This window comes from Leptosomus discolor, chromosome 4, assembly GCF_034619465.1.
Source record: "Leptosomus discolor isolate bLepDis1 chromosome 4, bLepDis1.hap2, whole genome shotgun sequence".
Lineage (NCBI taxonomy): Eukaryota > Metazoa > Chordata > Aves > Leptosomiformes > Leptosomidae > Leptosomus > Leptosomus discolor.
This window is the reverse complement of record NC_141394.1, coordinates 27,453,134-27,479,451: the sequence shown is the minus strand read 5'-3', so window position 1 is coordinate 27,479,451 and position 26,318 is coordinate 27,453,134. Positions and strand designations below refer to the sequence as shown.

The 26,318-nt window shown below is 41.3% G+C and overlaps 3 protein-coding genes across 5 annotated transcripts in view; 1 reads left to right on the top strand and 2 right to left on the bottom strand.

The window, feature by feature from the left end:
* Nucleotides 1-4,451, top strand: part of NFKB1 (nuclear factor kappa B subunit 1) — a 54,424-nt gene extending 49,973 nt beyond the window's left edge. For both annotated transcript variants that reach the window (XM_009950871.2, XM_086464615.1), the window contains exons 20-24: nt 96-220; nt 1,075-1,141; nt 1,470-1,642; nt 1,780-1,957; nt 3,554-4,451. In XM_009950871.2, coding sequence (XP_009949173.2) covers nt 96-220; nt 1,075-1,141; nt 1,470-1,642; nt 1,780-1,957; nt 3,554-3,741 — 731 coding nt within the window. In that variant the 3' untranslated portion in view covers nt 3,742-4,451. The remainder of the gene's footprint in view (nt 1-95; nt 221-1,074; nt 1,142-1,469; nt 1,643-1,779; nt 1,958-3,553) is intronic.
* On the bottom strand, nt 1,997-10,452 carry LOC147415657 (uncharacterized). Of its 2 annotated transcripts, none has more exons than XM_086464616.1 (5): nt 10,290-10,452; nt 7,639-7,731; nt 4,915-5,013; nt 3,074-3,212; nt 1,997-2,621 (listed from the first exon to the last, which is right to left on the bottom strand). In XM_086464616.1, exons 1-4 carry the CDS (start codon nt 10,330-10,332, stop codon nt 3,076-3,078), a joined length of 372 nt encoding a protein of 123 aa, XP_086320742.1. In that variant the 5' UTR covers nt 10,333-10,452; the 3' UTR covers nt 1,997-2,621; nt 3,074-3,075. The 2 variants fall into 2 exon arrangements, with proteins under 2 accessions (XP_086320742.1, XP_086320744.1); XM_086464618.1 differs by having other exon boundaries at nt 1,997-2,618.
* A 3,123-nt stretch (nt 10,453-13,575) lies between these two features.
* MANBA (mannosidase beta) overlaps nt 13,576-26,318 on the bottom strand; it is a 50,483-nt gene continuing 37,740 nt past the window's right edge. Inside the window, exons 13-17 of the mRNA XM_086464083.1 lie at nt 26,075-26,239; nt 24,158-24,302; nt 18,100-18,242; nt 16,042-16,299; nt 13,576-13,936 (exon numbers count right to left, since the gene is read on the bottom strand). Coding sequence (XP_086320209.1) covers nt 13,712-13,936; nt 16,042-16,299; nt 18,100-18,242; nt 24,158-24,302; nt 26,075-26,239 — 936 coding nt within the window. The 3' untranslated portion in view covers nt 13,576-13,711. The remainder of the gene's footprint in view (nt 13,937-16,041; nt 16,300-18,099; nt 18,243-24,157; nt 24,303-26,074; nt 26,240-26,318) is intronic.

Below are 26,318 nucleotides of genomic sequence, written 5' to 3'. Positions count from 1 at the left end.
GCCATTCAGAACTTGGAACACATCAACTTTCAAATACTGTTGAAAAGCAACTTGAAGCCTTTTCTTAGCAGTTTTTTTTTACACTTCTTTTCCAGGTGCAAATCCTCATGTTGAGAACTTTGAGCCATTGTTTGATCTAGATGAGGTGAAAGATGATGAAGATGATGATGAAGGGATTGTGCCTGGAACGACACCACTGGATATGGCGGCCAACAGCGAGGTCTGTGGTCTGGTTTTCTTCTTTTGGTTGTTTTGTTTGTTTTTTTTAAATAATAAACAATAGTTCAGCCCTCAGCCAACTCATTTCATTGCATCCACAATTATTTCAAGGGTGACAAGCTACTAATTTGCCACCAAAAGTTAAACTAATTCAGCCACAAAAAACCCGCATGAAATAGCACTGGAAGAAGCTCCACCTAACAGATTACTGCTGAACAGGAATGACCAGGCGCTTGTTGAAATGGCTGCACTACAGTCTTCAATACGGAGAAGGGTCCAGCTGGTTGGGCAGCCCATACTCAGAGACTCTCTCTGGTGGGTTCTTTGCTGCATGTTCTTCAGAACTGCAGACTTTGTGTTTAGGGAAGGTACACACTTGTGTCCTCCCCAAGCGGAGACGAGGCTGCACGGTCCATGCTTTAATAGCTGATGATGCGCAGTTGGTTTGCTGTGAGCGCACGGCACAAGCAGTGAGCATCTCTAATCACAAAGAGCTGGGGAGCGGTACTAGGCTTAGGTACAAATCTAAGCCAGGCTTTGTTTTAAATTACTAGTTGCAGACAGGCAATAACTCACCAGTGCTACTGCCGCTTATTTACTGCAAAGACTTCCTCTGATCTTGAAAACAGTTGCCAGATGACATAGCTAAAGGGCAAAGGAGATTAATTCTCCAGGTTTCTCCCTCAAGCTTTGCACAGGTCTTCTACAGTATCTTTAGTCATACTGGTCTGGGACAGAAAAAATTGCCCATTTACAGATGGAATCAGGGCTTTATTACAGTACAACTGAGACTTGTCAAGGTAATGGACGCTAACCAGGTTTCTGCTAAATACTGACTTTAACGTGTTCTCTTAGGTGTACGACATACTCACAGGCAAACCCTACGAGTCAGCAGTGGTTTCGGAGGATGCACTGACACAAGGTAACCTCTATAGAGAAGACTTGCCCCTGTCCCTCTAGTAACTGAGTACTGGAGGGGTATTTGTACAAGACATTGCCCTGCAATAGCTTGTGACGGGAGTGGGGAGGGAGCAAGGTACCCTCCCACCCACTCATTCGCAGAAGGAGCATGATCCTGTTAAGAGGTCACAAGCACACAGAGGAGTGTTTCCAGTGTTACAGCAATACATTAGTAAACATGGGACTGATGGACACTAAAATACTTTTTAATTTGTCTCTGTTTCTGCTTAGAAATTAATTGGTGCATGATTTGGATAAATAATAAACTAACATGTTCCTATGTTCCCCAGGACATTTGAGAGAGCTGAATGAAAGTTCGAAGATGCAGCTTTACAAACTATTGGAAGTGCCTGATCCAAGCAAAAACTGGTCCACTTTAGCACAAAAACTGGGTCTTGGCATACTTAGTAATGCCTTCAGGCTGAGCCCTTCCCCATCGAAAACTCTGCTAGATAACTATGAGGTAATGGGGCTGTAACAAGTTATAAAGAACACTGAGACATGTAGAGAACATTGTCCTTCTGCACGGTGAGACAGTGCAGCCCTTTGGTTTTAGCCAGCCTGTGTGATGGAGCATCCTTCTGGTGTCTTCTCTCTTAGGTTTCTGGTGGTACAGTTCAAGAGTTGATCGCTGCTTTGAGACAGATGGGTCACACAGAAGCCATTGAAATCGTTCAGAAAGCACTATCCATCTCACAAAGCCCATCTCACCTGGAAGACAACACAGCAAAAGCTCTTCCGGCATTGTCACCACCCACCTTTGCAAATGGAGAGACAGGTAAAATTGACAACAAATCATCAAGAGCTTTATTTAAGATGTTTTTTCAGTTCTCCCCCTCCACACCCTGCCTCACTGCTGATAGGTTGCATGCTTTCTTACACATAATGCCTGAACTGCTTACCTGTTTCAGAAACATGTTTACTGCAGCACGATTATCTCCTCGTAGACATGTGCTAGGCCTAGAAGAGGGGAAAAACGGGCCATCTGATCAGTAGCGCTGTGTTACAGTGATTACACTGCCTCCCTCTTCTAAAACCAGACATCTGCCATTTACTGATGGTAACTCCTTGGATGTACTGGGGATAAGTCTCAAAAGATTAAACTAGGCAATGATCTCCCAGGCCTGTACAAGTGCCATTACCTTTTGACATTTCCCCCGCTACCCCTCCCATGTCTGGATAAACAAAAATGTTTTGGGTTCATAAACTTCTCAGCAAGACTTTGGTATTAAATTTCTCCTTCCGCAATGTGTGGCACTCCAAAAAGGCCCTGTGGTCTGTAGGCAGTCAGGGGTGGCTCAGGTTACAAGTCATGCTGTCCAGCTGCCTCCTCAGAGCAGGGCCAATGTAACATCACGTGAGGTTGCCCATGTCATGTCCTGTTGAGTTTTGAGCATCTTCAGCAATGGAGGTCCTACGGTGGTTTTGGGCAGAGGACTCTACTAAGAGAAAAACAGAGGTTGTGAGAAGGCTGTAAGTTAAGTCGGCGGGTATGTGCAGTCACCACCTGGCCATGTTAGGCAACACAACCCTTTGTTTTTTCTGGTGCCCTGTTCAAACACCAGTAGTGCTGCCAGCACCCTCATGTGGTAACTTACACCCTAGGTGAAAATACTGTAGATACTTCTGGAGTAAAAAAAAAAAAAAAGAAACACCATTGTAACTCCATCCTGCCCATTTACTCTCTATAGAAAACTGTTTGTTCAGTCAGGGAGTGAACCTTCACACATGCCACCTCTTTCATCTTGAAGGGTAAGAAAGAGGGGTTCTGCTGCTGTGCAACACAGATGGACTGCATCACGTCATTTATTTTAAGATGGTTGTTCGGAAAAATAATACTGAACTCTAATGTGCTAACCGGTGTGCTGGTCACACTGAGCCCACGTCATCATACCTTCAACTCAGATACTCTTCCCTTGCAGTCAGGCCCTCCTTTTGTGGCTCTTGCACAGATGACAGCTGCTGCTGGCTTCCTGGTATTTCAGGCTCACTTACTAGATGAAAATTGTTCAAGTATTCTGTCTCAAAGAAATCTGTAAGTGAAATAACACGGGAAAGTTTTAGGATCATCATCCTGGAGCTGTACGTTTGCACAGGGTCTGTGAATCTGAGAACCAGAGAACCTTTTGCCCTGCTACTACCACACTCAGGCAGTCCTGACTAGTGTGGTGACAGCATTAGCATCAGCAGATCACATGCTTTGGTCAATGGAAACCATTCAGCACAGCTTTTCCTATCATAATATCTGAAGTTAGACTTATTTGCCTATAGAAGAGCTTTAACTCTATTGGTTTGCATTCCTTAGGCTTTTCTGAAAGCGACATTACTGAAGCAAGACAAATGATAACGTATTTCCCTTGTCTCTCTCCCTCAGGTGAGCTTTATAATAGCAGATTTCCAGACAACGAAAGCGTGTGTGACAGTGGCGTGGAGACCTCCTTCCGCAAGCTGAGCTTTTCCTACTCAGACTCTCTGAACAGCAAGTCATCACTAACACTTAGCAAAATGACCCTGGGCTATGGACATGAAAGTTCAGTGCAAAGCAATTATATAGCCAACTAGCAGTAGTCATTTAGCAATACGCAGTTACAGGAACAAGTGTGACATTTAAGACTGCATCGGTGTCATCCTGGCCAGAGGGAAGTGAATTCACAACCAAAAGGGCTCTGGAGGAACCACACACGAACCTGAACTGATGGTGACTTCAGTATGCAGCTCCTAGCCATTGCTTCCTCCCTCACATACAGTTAATTTTACTTATTTACAAGCCACACACAATAACCAGGCCTCTACTGCCGCATTAATACACAGGACTGGACACTGTGAATGACTGACAGCTTTTCTGGGTTGTGAGGATTTTCTTTTGTAGATGAAAGTCACTCCTTGTTAATGCATAATACCAACTCATTTAATAAAAAGAGGTAAGGCACACGGAGCAACCAAGGGACACAGTTTCTAGCTGCTCTCTTCATAATTTTTGCAGCACAGTTGCATGAAAAAAGATCATAAAATAGCTGGCAAAGAAAAATCATTACTTTAATCACAACAATGACAACTCCAAGAGAAAAGAGAATCCTAAGAGAAAAGAATCTTGTATATTTCAAATAATGTATTTAAACTTAACATGGGTGCCTCTTAATCAAAAAATTTTTCAAGTTTGGCATTTTCCTATTTGTAAATAAGGGTTTTTTATATCTGTTCCTTTAAAAAAAAAAATGTGCTTTTTAAATGCTTATTTTTATTTTACTTTTATAATAAAAACCCAAAATGAATTCTTTTGTCTACATTTGCTGCAATTTTTATGTATCTTTCATGTAGAGTTACTGAAGATTGAGCGTTTCAGGTATTGACACAAGATCACGCTGATTTCCAAGGACTGAAATGAAGGGTCACAAGCTGCCCCTCTTAAAGCTGAGGTGTCTTTTGTGGTGGGAGACCAGAGCATCAGCTACTGCTGAGCAGCTGTGCTGCAGAACTACAGCCTCTGACTCAGGGTCGCTTTTAGCTCTCTTCTCATAATGAGGGCAGCAGAGAATCGTTTACACTGAAGTATTTAGCATCTCAGCAAAATGATGAGACAGTTCTTCTTTGGGCTATCTAGAAACTCCTCTGACGCCTGTGTTCCTGAGCAGTGTTTCTTCTTGTTTCATGTTAACTGTTACAGATGCCGGCCCCACTAAGAACACAGAACAGGCATCAGATTTTGTGATGAAAAAGCAAAGACCAGCATCATACCATTGTCACTCACTTGTAGCCAGTTTCCTTGGCACAAACAGGGAGATAAACAGTGGTGCTCTTGACTCAGCTCAGTCTTCAGTAACCTGGGTGTTGCTCCTGAGGAAATGAATCGAGATAAACCTTGAGAATTGTTATGCTTAGAGCAGTAGTTCTGTAATGAATAATGAGTAACGCAAAAAAGTGCGAAATAACTTTATATCCAGCTGAATTACTGAGTATGTTAATCACTTTCAGAGGAACAAGATGCAGAATAGTAGAAATGCCTGCCTGCCTTTCAGTTGTTGTATGTGCATACGCAGTGTCAAAGGTGTATGGACTTTTGTTCAATTATTGCACTTCTCCAGCATTCTCTTTGCGTTCCAGCTGTAACAGAAACAGGCAAAGGTTCTCATGTTCTGGGGGTGGAGGAGCTTTTGGAGCCCTAGCAGAGCTGCTCTCTGAGTCAGACACACCTTCTGCTGGCACAGAATTCCAGCATGACTCAGAAGGCTGGCAGACTTTTGTTGAGGTTTCTACCATCCTGCAGGTCACCAGGGCACCCTGGCTGTTGATCCTGACCAGCTCTGCTTTTAAAACACCAGAAGACAGCGGGGTCTGTATTTCCTTAAGCATTTCATGACCAAATGCTGCATAATAGCTGTTCATCAGAATAATGATCATGCAGTGAACAGCAGGACATCCCCCCCTAGGCCTTGTGTGTTCAAGTGCTTTAAATGGCAGTCTGGCAGCTTCTTTCCTTGCAGCATCTCAGTTTCAGGCTATTTAACAAAAGAGGCTTTGGTCCTTTTTTTTTTTTCTTTTCCCCTCTTTGTTTAGAAATAGAAAGATACTGCTTTAAAAGTATTCTCATTAATTCAAAGAGGAACAGTAAGTTTTTATAGTTGAGTCATGTAATAGGACAACTTTTCCCACCTGCATTAACCCTTAGCACCTTCAGTACCTGTTGCAGGCATACCACGCAGTTTGTCAGAACCAGGTGAGAGTAGGAGGTAGAACACACCAGGTAGTGTAGGGGCCACTACAGGAAGCAGCACAACATCTAGTAGGAGCCATTTGTGTCGTCTTGCGGACTTCTCATCAAGCAGAGCAAACACTGGAGTTTAGCTGGTGTTTGCCTCAGCTCAATTAAGAAAATCCTAAACCATACAGCTTTACTCTTTCTGCTTTACGTTTTTTCTTATTAGTAGGTGGTCATCCTGTATAGGACATGCTGTCTTGTACTGGTGGCACCTGGGAGAAGGCCAGGCTCCTTGCAGGCAGGAGGATGAAGGCAGCATACAGAGGAACCAGGCCTAGCACGAGACAAGTGTAAGCAACGCAGACAAGTCTTAACGAAACATTTAAAGCAGATGTATTCTTCCTAACAGGTAACCATCATGATATATTTACGTGTCTTCTCATCATATCTGCTCACCAGAGATTTATTTATCCTTACATCTCCTTGCCCAGAAAGGAAGTACTACTCCTATTTCACAAGTGCGATGATGGAATAAACTACAAAATAGTCCTGCAGGAACCCAGGAATCTGCCACCTGAGAGCTCTTGTCTACACCTGACTGACTTAGAGAAACCTCTCTCACTTAACTGCTAGAAAGAGGGTAGTAATGGTGTATCTGTCTTACGTTTCCATTCAGCACAGTAAGTTAGCCTGTAGACTTCACTACACCTTGTAGCACAGAGTATTGTCCCCATTCTATTCCATGTTACCTCTGAGGTAATACGTTACTCAAAGTTCTCAAAAGTTAAGACTAAAATGGATTTTTTTTTTTTAAGGATACATGCACAAACAGCAAGAGCAGAGTTAAGTTATTTCCACTGGAAGTTCTGTGAAAACCTCCCCAGTAAGCTGTCAAGCTTTTACTCAAAGCAGGGCATCTCTGCACTGTGGCTGGATGAACAGAAGTGCTCTAGGCTCTTCCAGGGCAGTGCATCATACTGCAGGAAGCCTGGTGCCTATTTCCATTAGCAAGTAAAGCCCGGAGGCTGGAGGTATGGTCAAAAAGCATCAACCAACAACTTCAAACTGATCCTTAAAAACAGATTTCATGCGTTTGTCCTTCTGAGTGCTAGTCACGCTTCCTGTTGCTTTGACAGTGACTGCACAGATTTATCTGGAAACGCAATATTAAAATGGATCAGTATTAAACTAAGAAAGGTTATCTAATTAAGCTTTTTTTTTTTTCCTGGAATGTAGAGAGGTGTAACTTTTGGGCATCCTCAGCCATGTTTAGTGTAAAATTTTAAGTTAATTACAGTGAGGATCAAAATCTGAAATAATTCTGAACTTAATCTGCACTGACAGTAATTGGAGCTTGCTCCATTATTTTGCTATTGTACTGCAGTAATAAACACCAGAAACTTGTGGAATACAGAAGTGAGTTGTGACAACAGTACAGGTCTTCTCTATATTTGACAAAAATGATTACTGATTTTAGATTTGCTGTCACAGCAGTAAGTTTCTAGTGTCATCTTGGGATGTATTTACAAACTTGGAAATCAATGTGATAGCGGGAAGTTCTAGACCACATTCAGAGGTTTTGTGGACTGCAGGAAGAATTTCTGCATGTGGTGGTGTATGAAGTGTCTTTTCTGCCTTTTTCTGGGCAAGTGAAACTCTGTTTTCCTGTGTTGAAGGAAAAAGAGCAACCCTCCTCACTCCCTCCAGCTGACAGGAATGGTGGTATCCATTTGTTAGCTCAGACTGCAATGGTCACTACTCACCCACCATCCACAGCTTGCAGCTCTTCTGGAGCACACGACTTACGGTGAAGCAGGTGTGGTCTGAACTTTTGCTGGCTTCAAAGATCCCTACAGCTACAAGCAAAAGACAGCACAAGTTAATTGCCTGGGAGCTGCCTTTCTGTATTCAGGGCTACGAAGCAGGCTGATGCCCCGCTTGGAGCTAGGCTGTGGCATGAATGTTATTCAAAGCCTGTAGATGTTTCCCCATGGACTCATTTAAAAGCAACTGCTATAGAAATTTTTCAGCCATCCATTTACCCTTTCTATTTTCACGATATGGACGAGCGCTAGCAGATCAGTGGACTTCGTTACACACTGCAGGGGAAACCACTTGTGACTGACTTAACATCAGTTAACTTGTGCCCTGCAGTGGCACTTGCCAGCATTCCAGCTGAGTCAGCACACGCGTGTGCTCATGTGCACGCACACAGTAGTATCATGCTCTCTGGGCTAGACAGTACAATGACATTCACCAGAAAGACAGGAGCATGACTAATACCTCACTTCTCTTTCAGATGCGCATCACCTCAGTATCTTCTTGTTTTCAGCATCCTAGGTAAGAAACTCTACATCTGGCTACAATACAACCCAAAAGCTGTGGCCAGAGCACTTCCAGATGGGTAGCAGATGGCTAGATATACAAACCACGTCACTGTCCTAAACACATGCAAGCTGCTCTGGTATCCTCAGCTCCTCACCAGTGATCGGGCTGGGCACCCCAACTACAGCTTCCTACATCCCATCAGTACCATGGAACAACTCTTTAACAAGAGATCAAGCTTTCCACTCCTCCTTTCACAGTAAACTACCCAAGGGCTGGCCCACGCCATCGCTCCTTTACAGTTGTTGGGGAAGTGAGCTGAAGCCTGCAACGCCACATGCTTAAATCCTGGTATAGCCCATGCTAGCTGGTAAGACAGAGTCACAGGGCCAGCACACCAGAGCACTACTACCTAGCTTATTTACAACAGGCAAAGGAGGACTGCTACGAGAGAAGAGATAAGCTGCAATGCTGGCACAAGCCGGGCGATCACAATTTTTGTAAAGAGGTAGGAGAGACCAGCATTTAAGGTTTTGATTTTTCACCACCATGAAAAAGGATCAAAACTTTCAGCTCCTGCATCTGATGACAGCACGCTTCCCCACCAGCTCAGACAGCACCATTCTTATTTAGAGCTCCTGTTCTGGATTACCCAACTCCTTACTGGGCCACAGAGCCTGGCTCGATCCGCAGGCCACTGGTTGTAATACACAAGGGTAAAGTCCCTACTGGCACAGCCATTCTGCTCGATAGAGTCAACCAGGTCCCGAGGCAGCCACAAAGTAAAAAAACTACACAAAGGGCGAGCAATACTGAACCATTTTGCACTCAGAGAGCTCGTCAAGAAATCTCAAGATCAACTTCCAAAAGCAGACCCCCGAAAACAGGTCCTGGCAAGCAACCAGACTCACCGCCTGTCTCCTGACTAGTCCTCAGGGTGTTGTTTCACTTCATGCTGCAGCACGTTTCCTTTGCTGTAGTGGCCTGGATCAAAGACACCTATTTTGGCTACAATGCACACTAATAATCAAAACTGACATTTACAGGTCTTTACTGACTCTGCTTCTTACAGTGAGATGGCCTTTCTTCAATGTTGTCAGGGACAAAACTAAGTAATTTTAAGGTTCTGTATTTTTCACTTAGATTTTGTTTTACCACCCTAATTAAACTAAATTGGGACTTTCATTTCACCATCTTGTAACATCTGCCTGTAAAGCAGAGTTATGTAAACCTCATTCTTTGACTGGACCATGTCCTCAAACATTCAAACTACAAATTCCCAGATGACTCAACTTACCCCTCAGAGGGTAAGAAAGAAAAGGGCGATTCTGACAACATAAAGGCTGGCTTGTAAGCTACAGAAATCAAACTGTCCTTTACTGAGAAAAAGAAATTCACTGGCCTGTACCTCTGCACCTGACACTGCTACAGGTCACTGAAGTAGTCTCTACTACACATCTCTAAAACCAAAAGGGGACTAATAGAAGTAAAAGTACTGAAGACAGATGTGCCTCTAAGGCAGAAAAATTATCCAGGCTCCAAGGTATGCAAACAGTAGGTAACAGCAGAGACTGACAAAGAGCTACAAACACTTACTTAGAGAGGAACTTTAGATACATTCACATGCTTCTTTCCTGGAAAAGGTGTAGAAGAACTTGGAAAAGCTTCCTTGGAAGGGCTCAAACCGGACCAAAATAAGTCTTCCTTGTGGGAAGGAGCAACAAAAAGGTTCCCTCTAAAGCTCAAAATAGTCTCTGCAGCTCCTGAATGGGTTTAGAGCCAAATCTCTGCCAGAGATCGGTTTTAGGAAAACAAAGTACTCAATACCACACTGCCTTCTTCCAAAAGCTGCTCTCAAGTTCTGTTCTGGAAGGGCATTTGTCACGGCTCCTGCTAAGGGTAACTCTGCTGCTTTTGCCCTCTGTGGAGAACAGCCCAGAGGGAGCCAGAAGGGCCTTCTGCACAAGCAAACCCCTTGAACAAAACACTGCAAGACAGCACCCTGAAAGAATACCGATAAGCCCATATCCCCCTACTGATGCCACCAGTAATAATTAATGACATTGAGGACAAGCACCACGACACTTACCAAACACTCTTCCTTCTGCTCCTGCTGCTGATCCCCAGCCCATCAGATACAACTGGCGATACAGGTGCTGCTGAGTAGCTGCAACACCACTGAGATGGCTATGGATAGGCGTGTGGATAGGAGTGATGGGTGCTCTGAAGATCTCTTCCCTGTCGCGTTGCTATCTTTGCCCTAAGCCAAAGGCAGAACAATGCAACCACGTACAGCACAGCATGTGACGGCAAAAGTACCAAGGGGAATGGTTAACCAAGGTACATAATACAGCCACTGCTGCTTGGAGGAGAGAATAGCATCTATAAATACATACCTACTACAACACCAGGAAACCAAACATATTAAGGATATTAAGACAGTAATGGAAGTGAACTTCCCCCATTAAATTCTGTTTTGAGCTCAAGCATTTGGCTTAAGCAATTGCTAATCTTTCGTAACAGCACCTAGTGCTGAATTAAAGCTTTCCAGAGAGAAAGAATGGACTCACTCTTTAGGGAGCTTCTGACCTTCAAAAATAACTATAATTAAAAAGTTGTTTGAACCTTTGTAAGCCAATCTGATAACTGAAGAAAAAAAAAATTATAAAAGAATGCTATTCTGCATAACAGTGCTGCTATGCATTAGTTGTGTAGCCACTTCATCAATTATTGATCATGTACCATATAATTACTTTCATAATTTTGCCTAAAACTCGTGACAGGCTAAACAAGGTCACAGTTATCCAAATCCATGGTTTATGGCTTCTAGAAATCCAAATGCTTTTTTCTACACCTCAAACTTCGCTCATATTCTGAGATGCACTAAGAACAAGTACCATCGACCTTCAGGGAGTCCTCTTGATTATCTTTGAAACAAGTAATTCTGTCAAAGTTGTATTTATTTAACACTATTAAGTGCCATTTTGAAATTCTATCTAGATGTTGCTGGAAGAGACATTTCTATATCAATGTAAGACATCAACCAACCTGCCATTTTCGTAACTACAGCAATATTTATTAATCACATTTATTCCATATTTTCTCCACATTCTCCCATCCTTACCTTATACTGACTCTGTTGATTCTTTGATTCCACTTCGATTCCAAGACTGAAGGATTTTTCCTGTATTGTTGGCCCAGGATGCTTCTCAGATAACTTTTAAATTCCTTTATCAACACCTGCATTTTCTAACTGTTAAGTTTTATTCATTACTATAATTTGCCCTATTTATTTTAGATAGCCTATAAACACTGGCATATACACATACATATTTTGATTACTTTCATGTTTTCTTTCAACTAGGACGAGTTTTGAATCGGAAAAGCCCTCCTGTGCAACTGCAGTTAGTTTTGGTGACATAATAAAGCATTTGTAAGCAACTTCCATTTATCATTTCCCTTTCATCTTTAAGTTTTTCGTCTTGCTCAAGAGTATGTCAGTTTGGGTTAACATCCAATTCAAAAAGCACCAGAGATCGCTAAGCATCCGTCAATATGCTCGTCTCTTTCTTTGCCCATTAAAACTGTGATCGCTGCAAGAAAACAACCCCCCCTTCCAAGTTCTGTAACTGACCAACAGAACACACAGCCACTCTCCCCATGTGCTCCAGACCCCCAGCACCACGCACAAGGTGCTTCTACGATGAAGGTGGACGTCACCAGTAGAGCTTCTTCAAACACCTTCTACTGTAAAGTGCCGATTTCTGCTAGGTGCTTTGCAAGAAAATTAATACTTGCTTGGACTGTGAGAGGACCCTTGTGGACCCTCAGCAAGATCCCAGCTGCATTTCAAACCACATCTGACAGCCAAGCCCAATGTTTAGTAACCTACCCACAGCACAGCTCAGTGGCCTGGATTTCCTGACAGCCAAACCCTTAGGCTTTCAGCTCCACAGGCTACAGCAGCCCCTCGTGCTGAAGCAAGCTTATTTCCTTTGTATCAAATGCCAAAATGAGATGACATTTCAATGGGAAACCTAAACATTTTAAAAACAACTCCCCTGCTACTCTCTTGTGGTGAGACACCACCTGGAGCACTGTGTCCTCAGTAAAAGACAGACATAGACCTGTTGGGTCCAGAGGAGGGCTGGAGCACCTCCTCTATGAAGACAGGCTGAGAGATGTGGAGGTTGTTCAGCCTGGAGAAGAGAGGGCTCCAGGGAGACCTTATAGCGACCTTCCAGTACCTGAGGGTACCTTTAAAGGTCCCTTCCAACCCAAACTATGATTATATGATTCTAACTTACTTGGAAAGAGAATAGAAGGTGAAGCACCATTACTTTGTATACACTAAGGAGTTGTGTGCCACCAGATCTAATAATCAGTCAACTGTGTCCTCTATGGGGAACCCACACACAAAGAAGCGAAATTAAGATGTTGAAGTTTTCCGTTGTTGGAAAGAAGAGGATCAGTGTGAAGCACAGGGTCACTCATGAGGAATGCCAGGAGGTAACAACAGCAGTGCAGCAATGTCTATGCATCTACTAGAGAAAATGTACAGAGTCACTTGTGACTCTGTGGTCCTCTCACGTGACCACGTCTTCACCATGCTGCCTCCTTTCTCTATGCACCTTTGGTCAACTCTTCTCCCCGTTCCTTTTCCCACAGCCAGGCATATCTCATACTATGCCACATTATGCAGAATCCCATGCGGCAGCAAAAGGTTTCTGACTGCACCTGCAGCCCTCTGGGAAGAGACAGAGCTAGACGCAGAGCTCTCAAGGTTGCATGAGAAGAGAGAAGAAAACAATCTCCTACTCAATTCCTCTTTCAGAAGGGGAACAGATCTGCCTGATGTCTGACTAGACAACCCAGGTTTCATGTCTATTTGGAAGCTTACATTGCAGGAGGCAGGCAGGACACCTGACAGGAGTGACAGCCATAGATCTGAAAGGGTGGGACTAGTGCTCTCCTGATCTGGCTGCAGATAAGATCAAATCACTCCAAGTGGGGGGCATACCTGTGGAGATGGTCCCAGCTCCACTCCCTGCCCTTCCCCCATGCCCCCCAACATACCTTGCTGTTACCCTAAGATGAATTTCAACTTATGGCATAGTGAAACTAGAAAATACATGGATTTTTTACAACCATAGTCTGGAGGTGCATATTTGTGTTGCCCCTTAGTTAGGATGAATTCATAGCTCCAATGTCACGCAAATTTGAAAACTCAAGACTAGCTCTCTTGCACTGACTCACCCCTCCCAGTTTATACACGGGATATATTTTTCCCATTACCTGAGAAAGCCTTACTTTCAATACACAACACATATTATAGGCAAGCTTTGCTGTTGATATCATTACATTGAACCAGCAGTTAAAATTCACATGACAGGAATAGACAGTATGTTCTCCAGTCAGCTCAAATTGTACATCGCTTCAACTTTAGTCAAATTAGTCTAATTTTTTTCCTCTTTCAGTTTCACTCCTTATCTAGAAGGAAATTAAGTATCCTCAGGCAACATCCACCAGAGAGGTCAAGGTCAGTGACTTTTCTAGTTCTTCAATGCTTGTAGGTTCCCAAGGATAAAACACAACTGCTTTCTTCTTTTCGGTCATGAGGAAACCACTATCACTAAATCTGCCTTTTATACTCCCTACATCCAGAGAAACAAATGGAGCAATTGCAGTGGTCTGAAGAACAAATACATAAGTGCCATCTCGTTGGGATACAGAGGCCTGGAAGAAAAAGAAAAATAAATAATTAAAATATACATGTTAAAGAATAACCCACCTACACCCAAACTGGGAAACACCTGCATGTCAGTAAAATAGACTGAACAACAACATTTGATCAAAATTACTATTCTCTTCTGGAACAAAAGGTCAAACCAACAAGATTCATACATAAGAATCATGCAAAAACTGAAAATGTTATTATAGCCTTCCTACAGAATACTACAGATTGTGGAAAAACACCATGAAGTGTTATCACTTTACCATCATCTTATGAAGATAACCAAATAAATGGAAATCTGACTTATATTTAGTGCTGGTGTCCTACACTTACTGCAGTGAAAGTGATTTGTCCTTTCACCGACATACTTCACTCGGCCCATACATTCACAGGTACTAAAGTAGCTGGACTTTCCGATTACTCGGTAATAGAAATACACAGAAGGAAAAAACGGTAAAAGTCACAGTAAAACAGAGGGTCACCTCATCTTAATGCACTGCGATTCTGTGTAACATGACAGTGAAGTCCTCACACTACATTTACAAGGCAGTTATGTTATGAAATATCAGGACAAGCTATAATGTTTTACATTAAGATCTATCAGTAGTTAATCCCAGAGAGGCTTAAAACGACAACCAGGATGCATTTTCATGCAGCACTCCCCATTCAACATCATGAAATATTATTCTACATCATTTTCAAATACCAATTAACCATATATAAAAAGCAGACAAATTATATTAAGTGCAAAAACCACGTACCACTTACAAGACAGCAAATGCTATTCATTTTTAAGAAAAATCACACATCCTTTACATTTTGTGTTTTCTGAAGAAAGACAAGAGTCTTTAAGTTTTTTAAAAGCAATGCTGTGAAGAGCCGCAGTTGGATTGGCGATGTATTGGAAAGTCTAGTAGTTGATTAGTAACAATGTATAGAAGCACTGGCTTCTCACAAAACAGAATAATTTTTAAAACCATAGCTACATTCTTTCTTAAAATAACCACTTTACATTTACACTTGCTAGCTATCCTTATTAGTTAGCGCTGCAGAGACAACAGAGCCATGGGAAAAAGGAGTGAAATTTCCCAATGATGCTCCAGTTGCAGAGCTTTTATTATTGATGATGTCATCCACAAAAAAAAAACCCAGCATGACTCAGACTCCAGATTGTGCTATCAGCTGAAAAAAAAAACAAAAACAAAACCAGGCTGATTTCTTTCTTTTGTACGCTCAGGAGGCAGACCATACTGCTATGAAAGAGATAAGAGGGGAAAATCTGGGCCATTTTCTCTTTGTAAAGCAATTATGCTCGTCCAGATTCAAACAGATTAAAGGCCTCTATTCCCTTCTTGTTTAGTTTACCTCTTAAGAGCAAAGGTGCAGTTTGGAAGCCAAATGTGAGGACACACAGGTCCCCATCCTGCCAATCTGCTGATTAAGAATTTTGCAATAAGATTTACATGCTAAGAAGTGAGGCTTAACAAAATGCGTGTACACACACAGAGCATGCTTGCTCTCTCTCTATAAAGCACGCTTGCTAGGAGCGGAAGAAATCTATGGAAAAGCAACAAATGGACTAAATGACAGTGATATACAACACTGATGCTTTTTGTGCCTGTTCAGAAGATTGACACACTTGCCAGATATTAAGAAATAATCACTATTATGCAAATCAGAATGCTTAGCTGGAGGGCTGGGACTTTCACAAGGAGGAAAGGAGCATGCAATATTGCATGCTAGTGATGGTACGCTGATCCGAGAGTTCTATCTAGGGACAAAAGGAGCAATGCTGCAGCAGTCAGGTGAAAGACAATCAAAAGAAAAAAGAAATTAAGACTTCATTATTTAAAGCAAAACAACAAAAACAAAACCACACCACCGGTGATATTTAGATATGCATATGGGTTTTCCAGGGAGATATAAGCTTTTCTTCACAGAAAAAAAAAAAAAAAGTCTGATTTTTGAACTTGACATGGAAGCTAGAATTGCAACAGCTAAAGAGAAAGAACATTACGTGGAATCGGACACTGCATAGCAGGCAAACAACTCAAAACAGTAAGATTAGCAAAACCAAATACAGTAATTTAGCATGACTGATGCTTACACTAAGCTGGGACTTTTGTAGTCCTACAGCATCCTTTAGTGATGAAAGTAAGTGATGGTTCATAGGACTCTGGAGCCCGCCTTCTCCCACAAGACAGAAAGTAATCACGCAGCTTTTCCTGGTACAATTTTTGCATCTTTCCAGTAAGTCATTTATGGATTCCTTGTAGATGGGGACAGCACTTTGTGCTTTAACAGTCACACCGTCTTTGGCAAGGGTGCATACCGGCTCCAAAGAACTCCAGGCGTGCACAATGACCTATCAAGCATGTTGAGAGAGCACAAAGTTTAGAAGAAAAGTTACATCTGTGAAAATAATCCAGCATCCTCGGTTTTGGATTGCTGCCCATTGCAAGAGGTGTTCTCCTGACAGTACCAGCTTATTTCCACCTAGCAAGAAACTCCACGAAGATGTAAACAATTAATATGGCATAATAATTAACTATATAAACCTAAGAAGTCCATTTCAAACAGTCTGGATCTGTTGTTGCTCTGCAAGGCTTTTTATTTTTTCCAGGCTCCTTGAGAGGAGGGGATTGCATATTCCTGCCAAGGGAGTACTGGGAAAGGGAATTAGTGAGCGACTAATTTGTTGACTCTTTTTTCCTCCCCTCCCTGATTAAAAACAGTCAAACAAAGGATTTTCTTGAGATTGCTCAGTGTTATCTGATGTAACCCCACAGGGTAATCTAAAGCTTCTGCACAATCGCTGTTAAACAGACACAAACTGCATCATCTTAAAAGGGATTATGAAAATTATATTAATACAGTAAAATACACATTCACAGAGATCACACAGGCATTATGAATGCACTCTCATGTTAAAAAAAAAGGCAAAAAAAAAAGGCATAATTTGGAAGATAGGCACTTAATGAGAATTATAGCATTCTATCTCTTCATACAATTCAGGTTACATTTGACCTTAACAGGGGTCTGCAGTCAGGAACAGATCTTAACTCCTTTCAAATCTATTAAGTTCCAAATTCTCTTGAAGCGCAAAACACAGTATTCATCAGAACTACCCTACTGCCAATGCTCCTCTGACATTATCAGAAAATCTGAATTTAAGCCTGTTTATTTCTGGTCTGAATTACTGTAACAGTTTCATTAAGCACAGTCCTACTCTAAAGAACTGACTATCCAGAAATTGCAACCATTTTCTATACTATGTATTTCTATATATAAGTAACCAAATAAATCTGAAAATTCCTGGCAGCCAGCTAGACAGAGTAGTGAACTAGGAATTGACATATTTATGCTACTGGTTCCAAAATGACGAGTGAGTCATTCCAGGTCTCTAGGTCTATTTATCTATCCTTCCCTGCCTTTTCACATGGGATACCCTTTATGTCAGGAATTATATCTCGTAGTGCAAGATAGCCCCTAAATTCATCTGGGATCTGGTTGCCATATGATAAACAGCAATAAAACGTAACAAATTGAAAAGCAAGACTGTGTTCTACAGGACAACTCAGCAGCCCAAATACTGCCTAAGAAATCCTAACATTTCTATTGCATTATCAGAAAACAGTTAAGGCATCAATCATAACATGGTGACACTGCATAGGTGACTTTGCTATTAATGTACACCTAGATGTTCTGTTGATATTTCAGAAAAGAATCTAGTTCTTTTTCCCAAAGCAGTGTAGTTTAAGTACTGGCAAGCAATAGTACAATCCTTCCTTCCTCCCCCCACACCCCCACACTGCCCTCCCCACTTAGTCAGTTAATCTAGTTCTAACATCCAGGGACGGGTTTTGTTAAGTAGTGAGGTACCATTTTTCACTCTTTGTTCTATTTAACCATCAATCCATTTAAGATTTCAACAGAATAGTTAATTTCACGCCTATACCTTCAGGCTATAAGGAAGCAAATTAATTCCTTGTTCTATGAAGCAGTACACACTGCTATAATAGAGGACAGCGTTGCCCCTAAGAAGAGTCAAGAGAAGAATTGCACCTCACTGTGTTTGAGCAGGGACCTACTGAAGCTTGACTATACAAAGATGAGCTCATTCAAGTGGGAGGGACACAAGGGTGGCAAGAGGGGTGTCACTTACCCTCAAAGTCAGCTTGTGGTCCGCATGAAGATCTGAGACACCGTAAATGTGCAACACACCTTTGTCTTCATAGGCCACAGGCAGCAGTGGTGAAAAGAAGTTCTGGGCAAAATAATGAAGCAGTTTCCACTTGCCACCATACTCTGAAAAGGGTTAAAAGGGAGAAAGATTCAGAGTGAACCCAAGACGGTCTTGGCACAAAATCCCTTCCTGTGCTCTCTGGTCCTGCTATGGCAATAACAACATCCCTCTCCACCCTTTTTCACCTCTATCAGGTACAGAGAACTGAAGTTACTCTTGTTTTCTTCCAGCCAAGGCTCTGCTCTGGAAGGGATCTGATGATCTTTCAAGGTTTTTTTGAGCTTTGCTGTAAGGTCACATTTTAAGTTCTGGTCCTATCATTGTTATGCTGTTACTCAATTAAAAAAAGCCTTAAAGACAAGTGACATTAACAAAGAGTACTACATACTAAGCAAGCATCTAGGGCATCTGTGTTGAGAATCCAGACAAACACATGGGCATTGGTGGCATTGCCACAAACTGCCACCTCTGTAAGGAGACAATAATCTGACTTTTGGTGCTTATACAAAGCGCTCTCTTCCCCCTTTTTCAGTCCTCCTCTTTCAGTTCTTCCTTAGAGGAGCACCAATAGCAATGATGGCAAAAAACAACAAGTTCTCAAACCAAAGACGGCTCTGAGTTAGGCAAAATGAATTTGTCAAGACCTAGACACAACACTTTCTGTACAGGGTTTAGTAGACACATGCCAAACCGTTTGCGTTGCCTGTTTGATGGAAAGCAATACATCATTAATTTTTAATACTTTGATAGTCTGCCATCAACAAACTGGAAAAGCCATCAAACATTGCATCCTCTCAGAAAAATGCAACTCTGCCAGATGCAACACTGCTGCACAATCATGTTGAGAAAGAAGCCGCTTCCATTTCTTTCTCTATTAATTTTCCATCTAGCACCCACTATCAGCATTTTAATTCTGTCTTTGCTCAACCATTATCTAGTCATTGAAACAGCACTAAGAAGAAGTAACAAGTCGGCAGCATCATCTCATAAGGAAAGAAAAGTTAGATACCGGTTTCATACTTGTTTCTGGCTCTCTGTTTTATGCAACAGGTTTAAAGTTCAGGGATGCTGAAAAATATTTCCAGTAATATGTTTCTGTGGTAACTAATTACCTCTCTGTGTTTTGATGCTTGTACAAAGCTCTTAGCATTTTCAATTATTTCATAATTGAGGACTTCAGCCAGAGTGACGTAGTTTTTAAAGGGTGTGTTTGTGGCTTTCGGAGGCAGACCTGAACATGCTCTGCCCATACTCCACAGACATGTGAAAGAGCTAAACCCTGGCAATCCCTGAAATGAACTTTGTGAAGCGCAAAGTGCATGAGCTCCAGCTTAGCATCTTGCACATCATCTTGTTTTCAACAAGCTCACAACCACCTAGCTTGGAGAACAGGCAAGAAAAGCTTATACCTCCCTGGAAAACCCATACAAGATTCATCTGTGCTATGAGATGAGACTTGTCAACGAAACACTACCGGCATTCTAGTTAACAGCCTTGAAGCAAACCGAAGAGATGAAGTCTGAAAGAAAACTTCATGAGAAGCTGCAGAGTTTTTTCAAAACAGCCTATTGATAAACTGATGAACATACTCAGCCTGTTGGTGCTGTTCAGTATATGATCAAAGCCACATTCTTGTATTCCAAGGACAATTCTTGGCGGAAAACGGTGGTGGCCTAAAGGAGAACTCTGACAAAACAAGGGAGTGCTAACAAATAACTTTTCAGGACCATAAGACTTGAGAAGATGAGAGATTTGGATTGGGAATGGATTATCTGAAACAGGTTAAACTGCAGGGCAGCATCTGACCTAAAAAATAGAAACAACAGGCCTTGAATGAGAAATGGGCACAAGTACCTAACCTCAGGCTTTGGGAGGGGCTGAACTCCCTGAAGCCCTCAGGACTGCCACAAGACTCTCAGGAATTTCAATTGTCATGCAATAGATGCTGCTCACTGCAGGCCTCAGACAGAGGCCACCAGGAGCTCAGACGAGTTATCCCGCATGGGCTGAGGTTTCAGTGCTTGCTGACTTGAATTTTTTCCTCAGCTTAATTTACATGATGAAAATCTAGGCTTCAACTGCCTTAAATATGGAAATGAATAATGCAATTGAAGTAGAGCAGTTTGTTACTTAGTGTAATATAAAATCCCATTTCTCTTTGAAAGGGCCCCACCGTCAGTTTCTGCTGTGCTTCGATTTCCAACTGGATTATGTAACCACATTGCAGTGGTCACTGGAGGGAAAGGGAGAAGGTTTTCTACCTAGGCAGCAGATACAGAGATCATCAAGAAACCTACGCAGTAGAGAAAACAACTCAGACTAAACTTGGCACTACAATTCTGGAGGAAAAAGCAAACAAACAAAAAACCCCAACTAACCAACAAAAGCAAACAAACCACACACTTAAAAGTTTGTACCATTTCAAAACTCATTCTTGGGTTCAACTACTACAGCTGTTGTTTTGGGATGTTTGAAAATATCACTAGCCTGCTTACCTCAGATCAGCTTTTTTAAGGTTGATATTTCCCTTCCCAGAAAATCCAGAGTCATTTTGAGGAACCAAAGCTCAACTGCTGGAGCAGTTTCACACAGGAAGGGTCTTCCAAAGGTAACTTTTCCAGCAACAGGAGCTTGATAATACAATTGTCAAAGTAACTTCAGATAGTATAGAAAACTGAAACTCATTGGTAAAAAAAAAGCCACATTCTTCAGTTCATCTGTTGTCTTGATTTCCTTAAGACCAGAGTCACATTTTTTTATTTAAAAATAGGCAAGTTGCACATAAAATACCCACCCTGACCTAAAAATGAACGTAAGAAAACTGGAGATCAGGTCGTTATCGTGAGAAATCTCAGGGCTTAAACTTTCCTGTTACAGACATGCATGCCCAAAGGCAAGCGTCAAAAGTTATTTAAAACAGCCCTGGGGCGGTTTTCACCAGCTCCCCCTACATTTAAATGAATTCTTCAAGAAATCCAAGTTCCCCATTTTTTTCCTGATAGTAACCTGGGGTCTGTTACTGTCTGCGGTATCAAACTTCAAAACAGGAAACTAAAATTAGGTTTGTAATGAGACCTCAGTATCCTTTTTTCTGACTCTTCCCTGAAGCTTTCTACACTGGTGCTGGGAGTGAGAACAAACAGTTCTCCACGGCATGGATTTTAAATTAATCACTTCACACCATTAAATGCAACCTGAGAAACATGCTGCTTGTTCTTTCCTCGCCTCATTCTCATGAATTCAGATCTATTATTCTCCATAATAGCCTGCGGTTTCAGCTCACCAGGGGCTCAAAATATTGAGCCTGCAATAAAAGCCAGTTATCTGTTCAAGGGAAGCTCACAACAACTGAGTTGGATACCTCAAGGTGACACTTGTCTGGGAGTGAGGTAAATTGCCATGTGTATCGCAGCGCTCTTCACCAAAACACACTGCATAGATGCTAAAGCATTCAACACGGCACAACCTGCTCCGCAACTAGGCGCTAACAATCAAAACCCAGTTGTGGCAAAAGCTGTTGAACTCTGAACTGAAGGCAGAAGTACTATGACAGGAGTGCTGTGCTGTGCTTTCATTCAATTCCAAGCAAACATCTTAAAGCCAAGTTAAAAGGAGAAACATTTGCTACCTTCTTCCCTCCCCACTTCATGAAGAAACCCTTCCGCTTTGTACAGGAAATTATGTAAGCCCCTCCATGGATCTCTGAAATAACAGATTTAAATAAGAAGCACTCATTGGTGATACTACTGTGCCATCTAATAAGATGCAGAAATGTGTTTTTGAAGTGCAAATAAAACTAATTTCTCTGAAGTTTTGCATAATTTCAGCCATTAGCATTTCAAAAATCCCACTGCCTAATTAAATGAATATTAAACCCTTCCTCATTCCACTGAGGGAACAGAACAAAACAAAGGGACAGCTGTATCTCTGCTAAGCTTCTTCTCTGTAAACTAACTTCAACAACATATGAATAATTCAAGTATTTGATATATTTTTCTACAATGACATCAGCTCTGTACTTAAAAAGGCATTTATGGTCTCCACGTTCACTTCATCGATCAGTACACCTGTCTTTACAAAGAGAGATTTTTCCAAGCATCTTTTTCTCTTGAGGCACTTAAAGCCTAAGAGCATCAGCCATTGCCAAAATCATAAGAATGAACAATGGGATGTTCCATTTCCTAATACAATCCTAGGAAGGCCAGAAAGGTGATCATTATAGTTGAACTGCTGCCTCAACATTTAAATAAAATAGCCTGTTTCTTCTACTGGTTTGTTTTCCTTTGTTGGTTGCAGTTAGTTTGCTTGGATGAATAAAGAAGAAAAAAATAAAGACGGGGAGAAGAAGGACAAACATTTCCCAGAGAAAGAGGGAGAGAATGGGGTGCGCTAATTTGGTTTTTAAAAGCAAGGCTAAATGGCATTCTATTCGAAGGACAGACCGAGAACTTCACGCTAACTCTTAGCTTTTTCTGGTTTACTCATATTTCTTCACACATGAAATTCTTAAAGATTTTCAAAAACAGAATACGTGAGACATAACTAAAATTGAAAAAGAATCTACCCAAGTCCTATACAGCTGCCATAGAACAGCTGCTCCATTTCAAAATGACTTCTAGACAAAACGTTCAGAACATGAAACACCACTTCCCTCATACCACACATTCTTTCCCTATTTCTCATTGCCTAAGTGACTTATCAGTTTACTCCATTTTTGTGTTCTAATAGGAAAAAAATATAATCTATAAGGAGATATGCGCATAAATAGCATAGTAGCAGAATAATTTAGTCATAAGGAGCAATTCACCTCACCTGACACTAAATCAGACACCAAATCTCAGCTAGTCATCTTCCCCTATAAAGAGCTTCTCACAAGATATGCTGGGTGAGAGATGTCATATGAAGTTCTATGAAAATCAAATTCAGCATGGAGAAGATAATTCATCCCACTTATTAGACAGCTAAGGACACAATGAATCACACACTGGAGAAAACCATCTCTCCCTCAACTCATTACAGAAGAAACCTAGCTGCCTAGCATTTACATACTAAATCTCATCCTGCTCAGAACAGGATAAAAGTTCTGCAGTTTTTTTGACAGTGCCCTACTGCCTCCTGAAGGGAGAGGTTTTGATCATTTCACTATGGCAGGCAGGGGGAACAAAAATCAACCAAATTTGCTGAGATTATGGAAAGCATAATTATACATGCATGCTCCTTCTTACCCTCCTATTCCACTAGCTCCCTCTGACAATTCTCACCCGAGGTGGCTGGGTACACACATGCATCCGTACAACTGAGACAATAAATATAATTAGGGATTTCTAGCACAGGTCTTTTCGGAAATGGAATTTCTAAGAAGTCTCCAATTTTAAAAGAATTTATCTTTCTAATTTTAAAAAAATTAAACTTGCAAAACCCCACAAAATTTCTCTGGAAAAACCTGGGTGATATATCACACAGTTTCAGGAAGACCCAGCTCTATATAAGAAAAGCAAGGGTAACTGGAAGTTTACCTCACAAGGGCGTTGTGCCCTCAATCTTAACCATCACTGCTTCCTAACAGGCAGCTTTGTCTGGCTTCAATGATATTATTTCCTTGGGAGAAATGAGAATACTGCTTAAACAAATATATTTTTAAGAAGTTAGGAATTATATACAATTTTAACTTCTCTCAACTAAACCTTGCTAAAACAGGGGTAAGAGTTGGTGGCTGCTAAATCTGAACTTAAACAGCAAAACTTCCACAGGAAAAGAATTGCTTTGTTCTTTACCCTCTTCCACAGACTATTACGATGATCCTAAAGAACACTTTTCTGGAAAGCATTTCTTAAGGATGGACAGAAACATCTTCAAAGTTTGCAAAGTTGTGCAAGAGAGAGAGCAGAACCGTACTTCTTATTCTGATACCTGCAGATGAAGAAAACAAAACAAGACTGATAGTTGGTGCTTTTTACCAGACTGTCACAAAACTTACCCAAGGAAGCCCATGAAGGTGCCTGCCAAATGTCATTGAGTTGCCAGTACAGAGCTCCCATTGTGTGTCCTTCTCCCTTGATTATTTCACTTTGACTAAAACGATAGAATTCAGTTTCTGTCTTTACACACTGAGCCTGCATCACCTTGGTCGAAAAACACACACAAAAAATATTTTTGGTGCATTGTATTTTGTATTTTACTTTCTTTTCAAAGCATGTGTGCATATATTAACATACAACATAGGCTTCACTGTAACAGCACATGACTTTAAACTTGAGCCTTCAGGAGTATACACCTGCAGTGCAGTGGGCCTCTGCTTGAAGGAGATCTATTCCTAGCAGCTCCCAATAGCTTTACAAGCAGTATTTTTAGAGAAACTCTGGAGAGGCCACTTCTTGCCTTCCAGACAGTGAAGATCACTGGGCAACAGGCTCTTTGAAATGCAAATGGAAGACAAGGGAAAGAAAAATACATTTTAAATAAATATTTTTTTTTAAATTAATGTAAAAAAACCCACGAGTTGCAAAATAATGTTATGCTGCACTACTTCCACTATACATTACTATCACGTCCACATCCTTATACTCTGAATGTATAACATACATTTCCAGCATAAAGGCAAAATTGTGCACCAGAAGAGCAACCTTTTTTCACCTCCACTGCCACTTCTCTCCTTCCCCACCTCATATTTAAAAAACACTTTTCAGAATTTTTCATTGGACAAATTCTCAACAGAAGCCAAAGGGCCTGTTATTTTCTTCACAAAGTGTATTACTAGGCTGGGAAGGTATTAAAAGAAAGTCTCAAAATAAAGGAAAAAGTTATCTTTACCTTTTGAGCTGTCCTAAAGAATAACACTTCTAGTTAATGACTTCAGCCAAGTTTACTCTCCCTATCCTTTTTGCTGTCATTAATTTGGTATTTTTTAAGTTGTTTAGCCTGTTAATAAGGCCATGACAGACTTAACTCTGCAGAAACTCTCATAGCTTTTTGAGTCAGGACCTCACTGCAAAAGTTTTACCCCTGGTTCAATTTCGCAGCAACATCTATCCTTTTTCTCTTGTCATTGGTGCCTAAAGTTCTCCAGCTGTTTTGTGTTTATATAAAACTTGCTGACAGCAGCTCTCAAACATTAAAAACGTAGTGAATGTGCAGGTATTTCCATCAAGAGTGTTTCTGAAATTTTTAAATACAACAAAAAGTAACAGGACTTTCAACATGCCTAATACCATTAAAAAGTCACTTAACATCATTTAAAAGTCACAAATAGAAATCACAAAGAAAGAAAGATGCATAAGGTAAACTACTACAGATGAAGAGCAAAATATAACCTACTGATTTGAAAAAAAAAAAATTCTCCAAAATACTGATATTTGAGTCTCTAACAGAATAAAACCTAGTAATAAACTCATTCATAGAGAACTGCATTGTCTATAAACAATCCTATTTCAAAAGCTCCTGTATTCCTTGTGGCAAAAACCAAAGCAGCAAGCCTACAGGGGCCACATGAAGAGCAAAACATAACCACCCTGGAACAGGGAGTAACAGTGTACTACTAGGCATCATTGTGTACCAAGGAAGGTCAGCACATCCCTGCATCCCCAGCCAGCTTCTTGAGTGGGCCGAGCTGTGGACAGGGAACAAGGTAGCATGCACAGCCAGACTTTCTCCCAGGTAAGCCAGTTTCTGGGAATTTACCCAAGAAGTATTCCAGCCTTTCTATGATGAAAACTGGATTCTCTTTCCAATAAAGAAGAGACAAGCTAGTTCCAAATTAAACTGCACTCTCCAGTGTTTCAGTGCAGAAACTTTCTGTATGACTGAACATTACCTAACCGAATAGGCCCAGTTTTAACTGACAGTATCTAATGGAACAAGTATTGGCAGCTAGTTATATTGAAGACATCACTGTTACCTGAGTGAGGTAAATCATATCTTTGAACTTCTTTATGGGGTCTGTGCTCTGAGGAAGCTTGAAATGTTGCCCAATCTGTTGAAGCATCTGATCGTTGCCATTTTCATGGTGTTGTCGATGGAGAGAAAAATTGCTCATGTAGGACCAGTCCTCAGCAGAGGAAACCTTTTAAAAAACACAAAACTAAGAGATCAGAATGAAAAGGCAAAGTGTGCATTTAATGACTGACAGGGTAGTCGGGAAA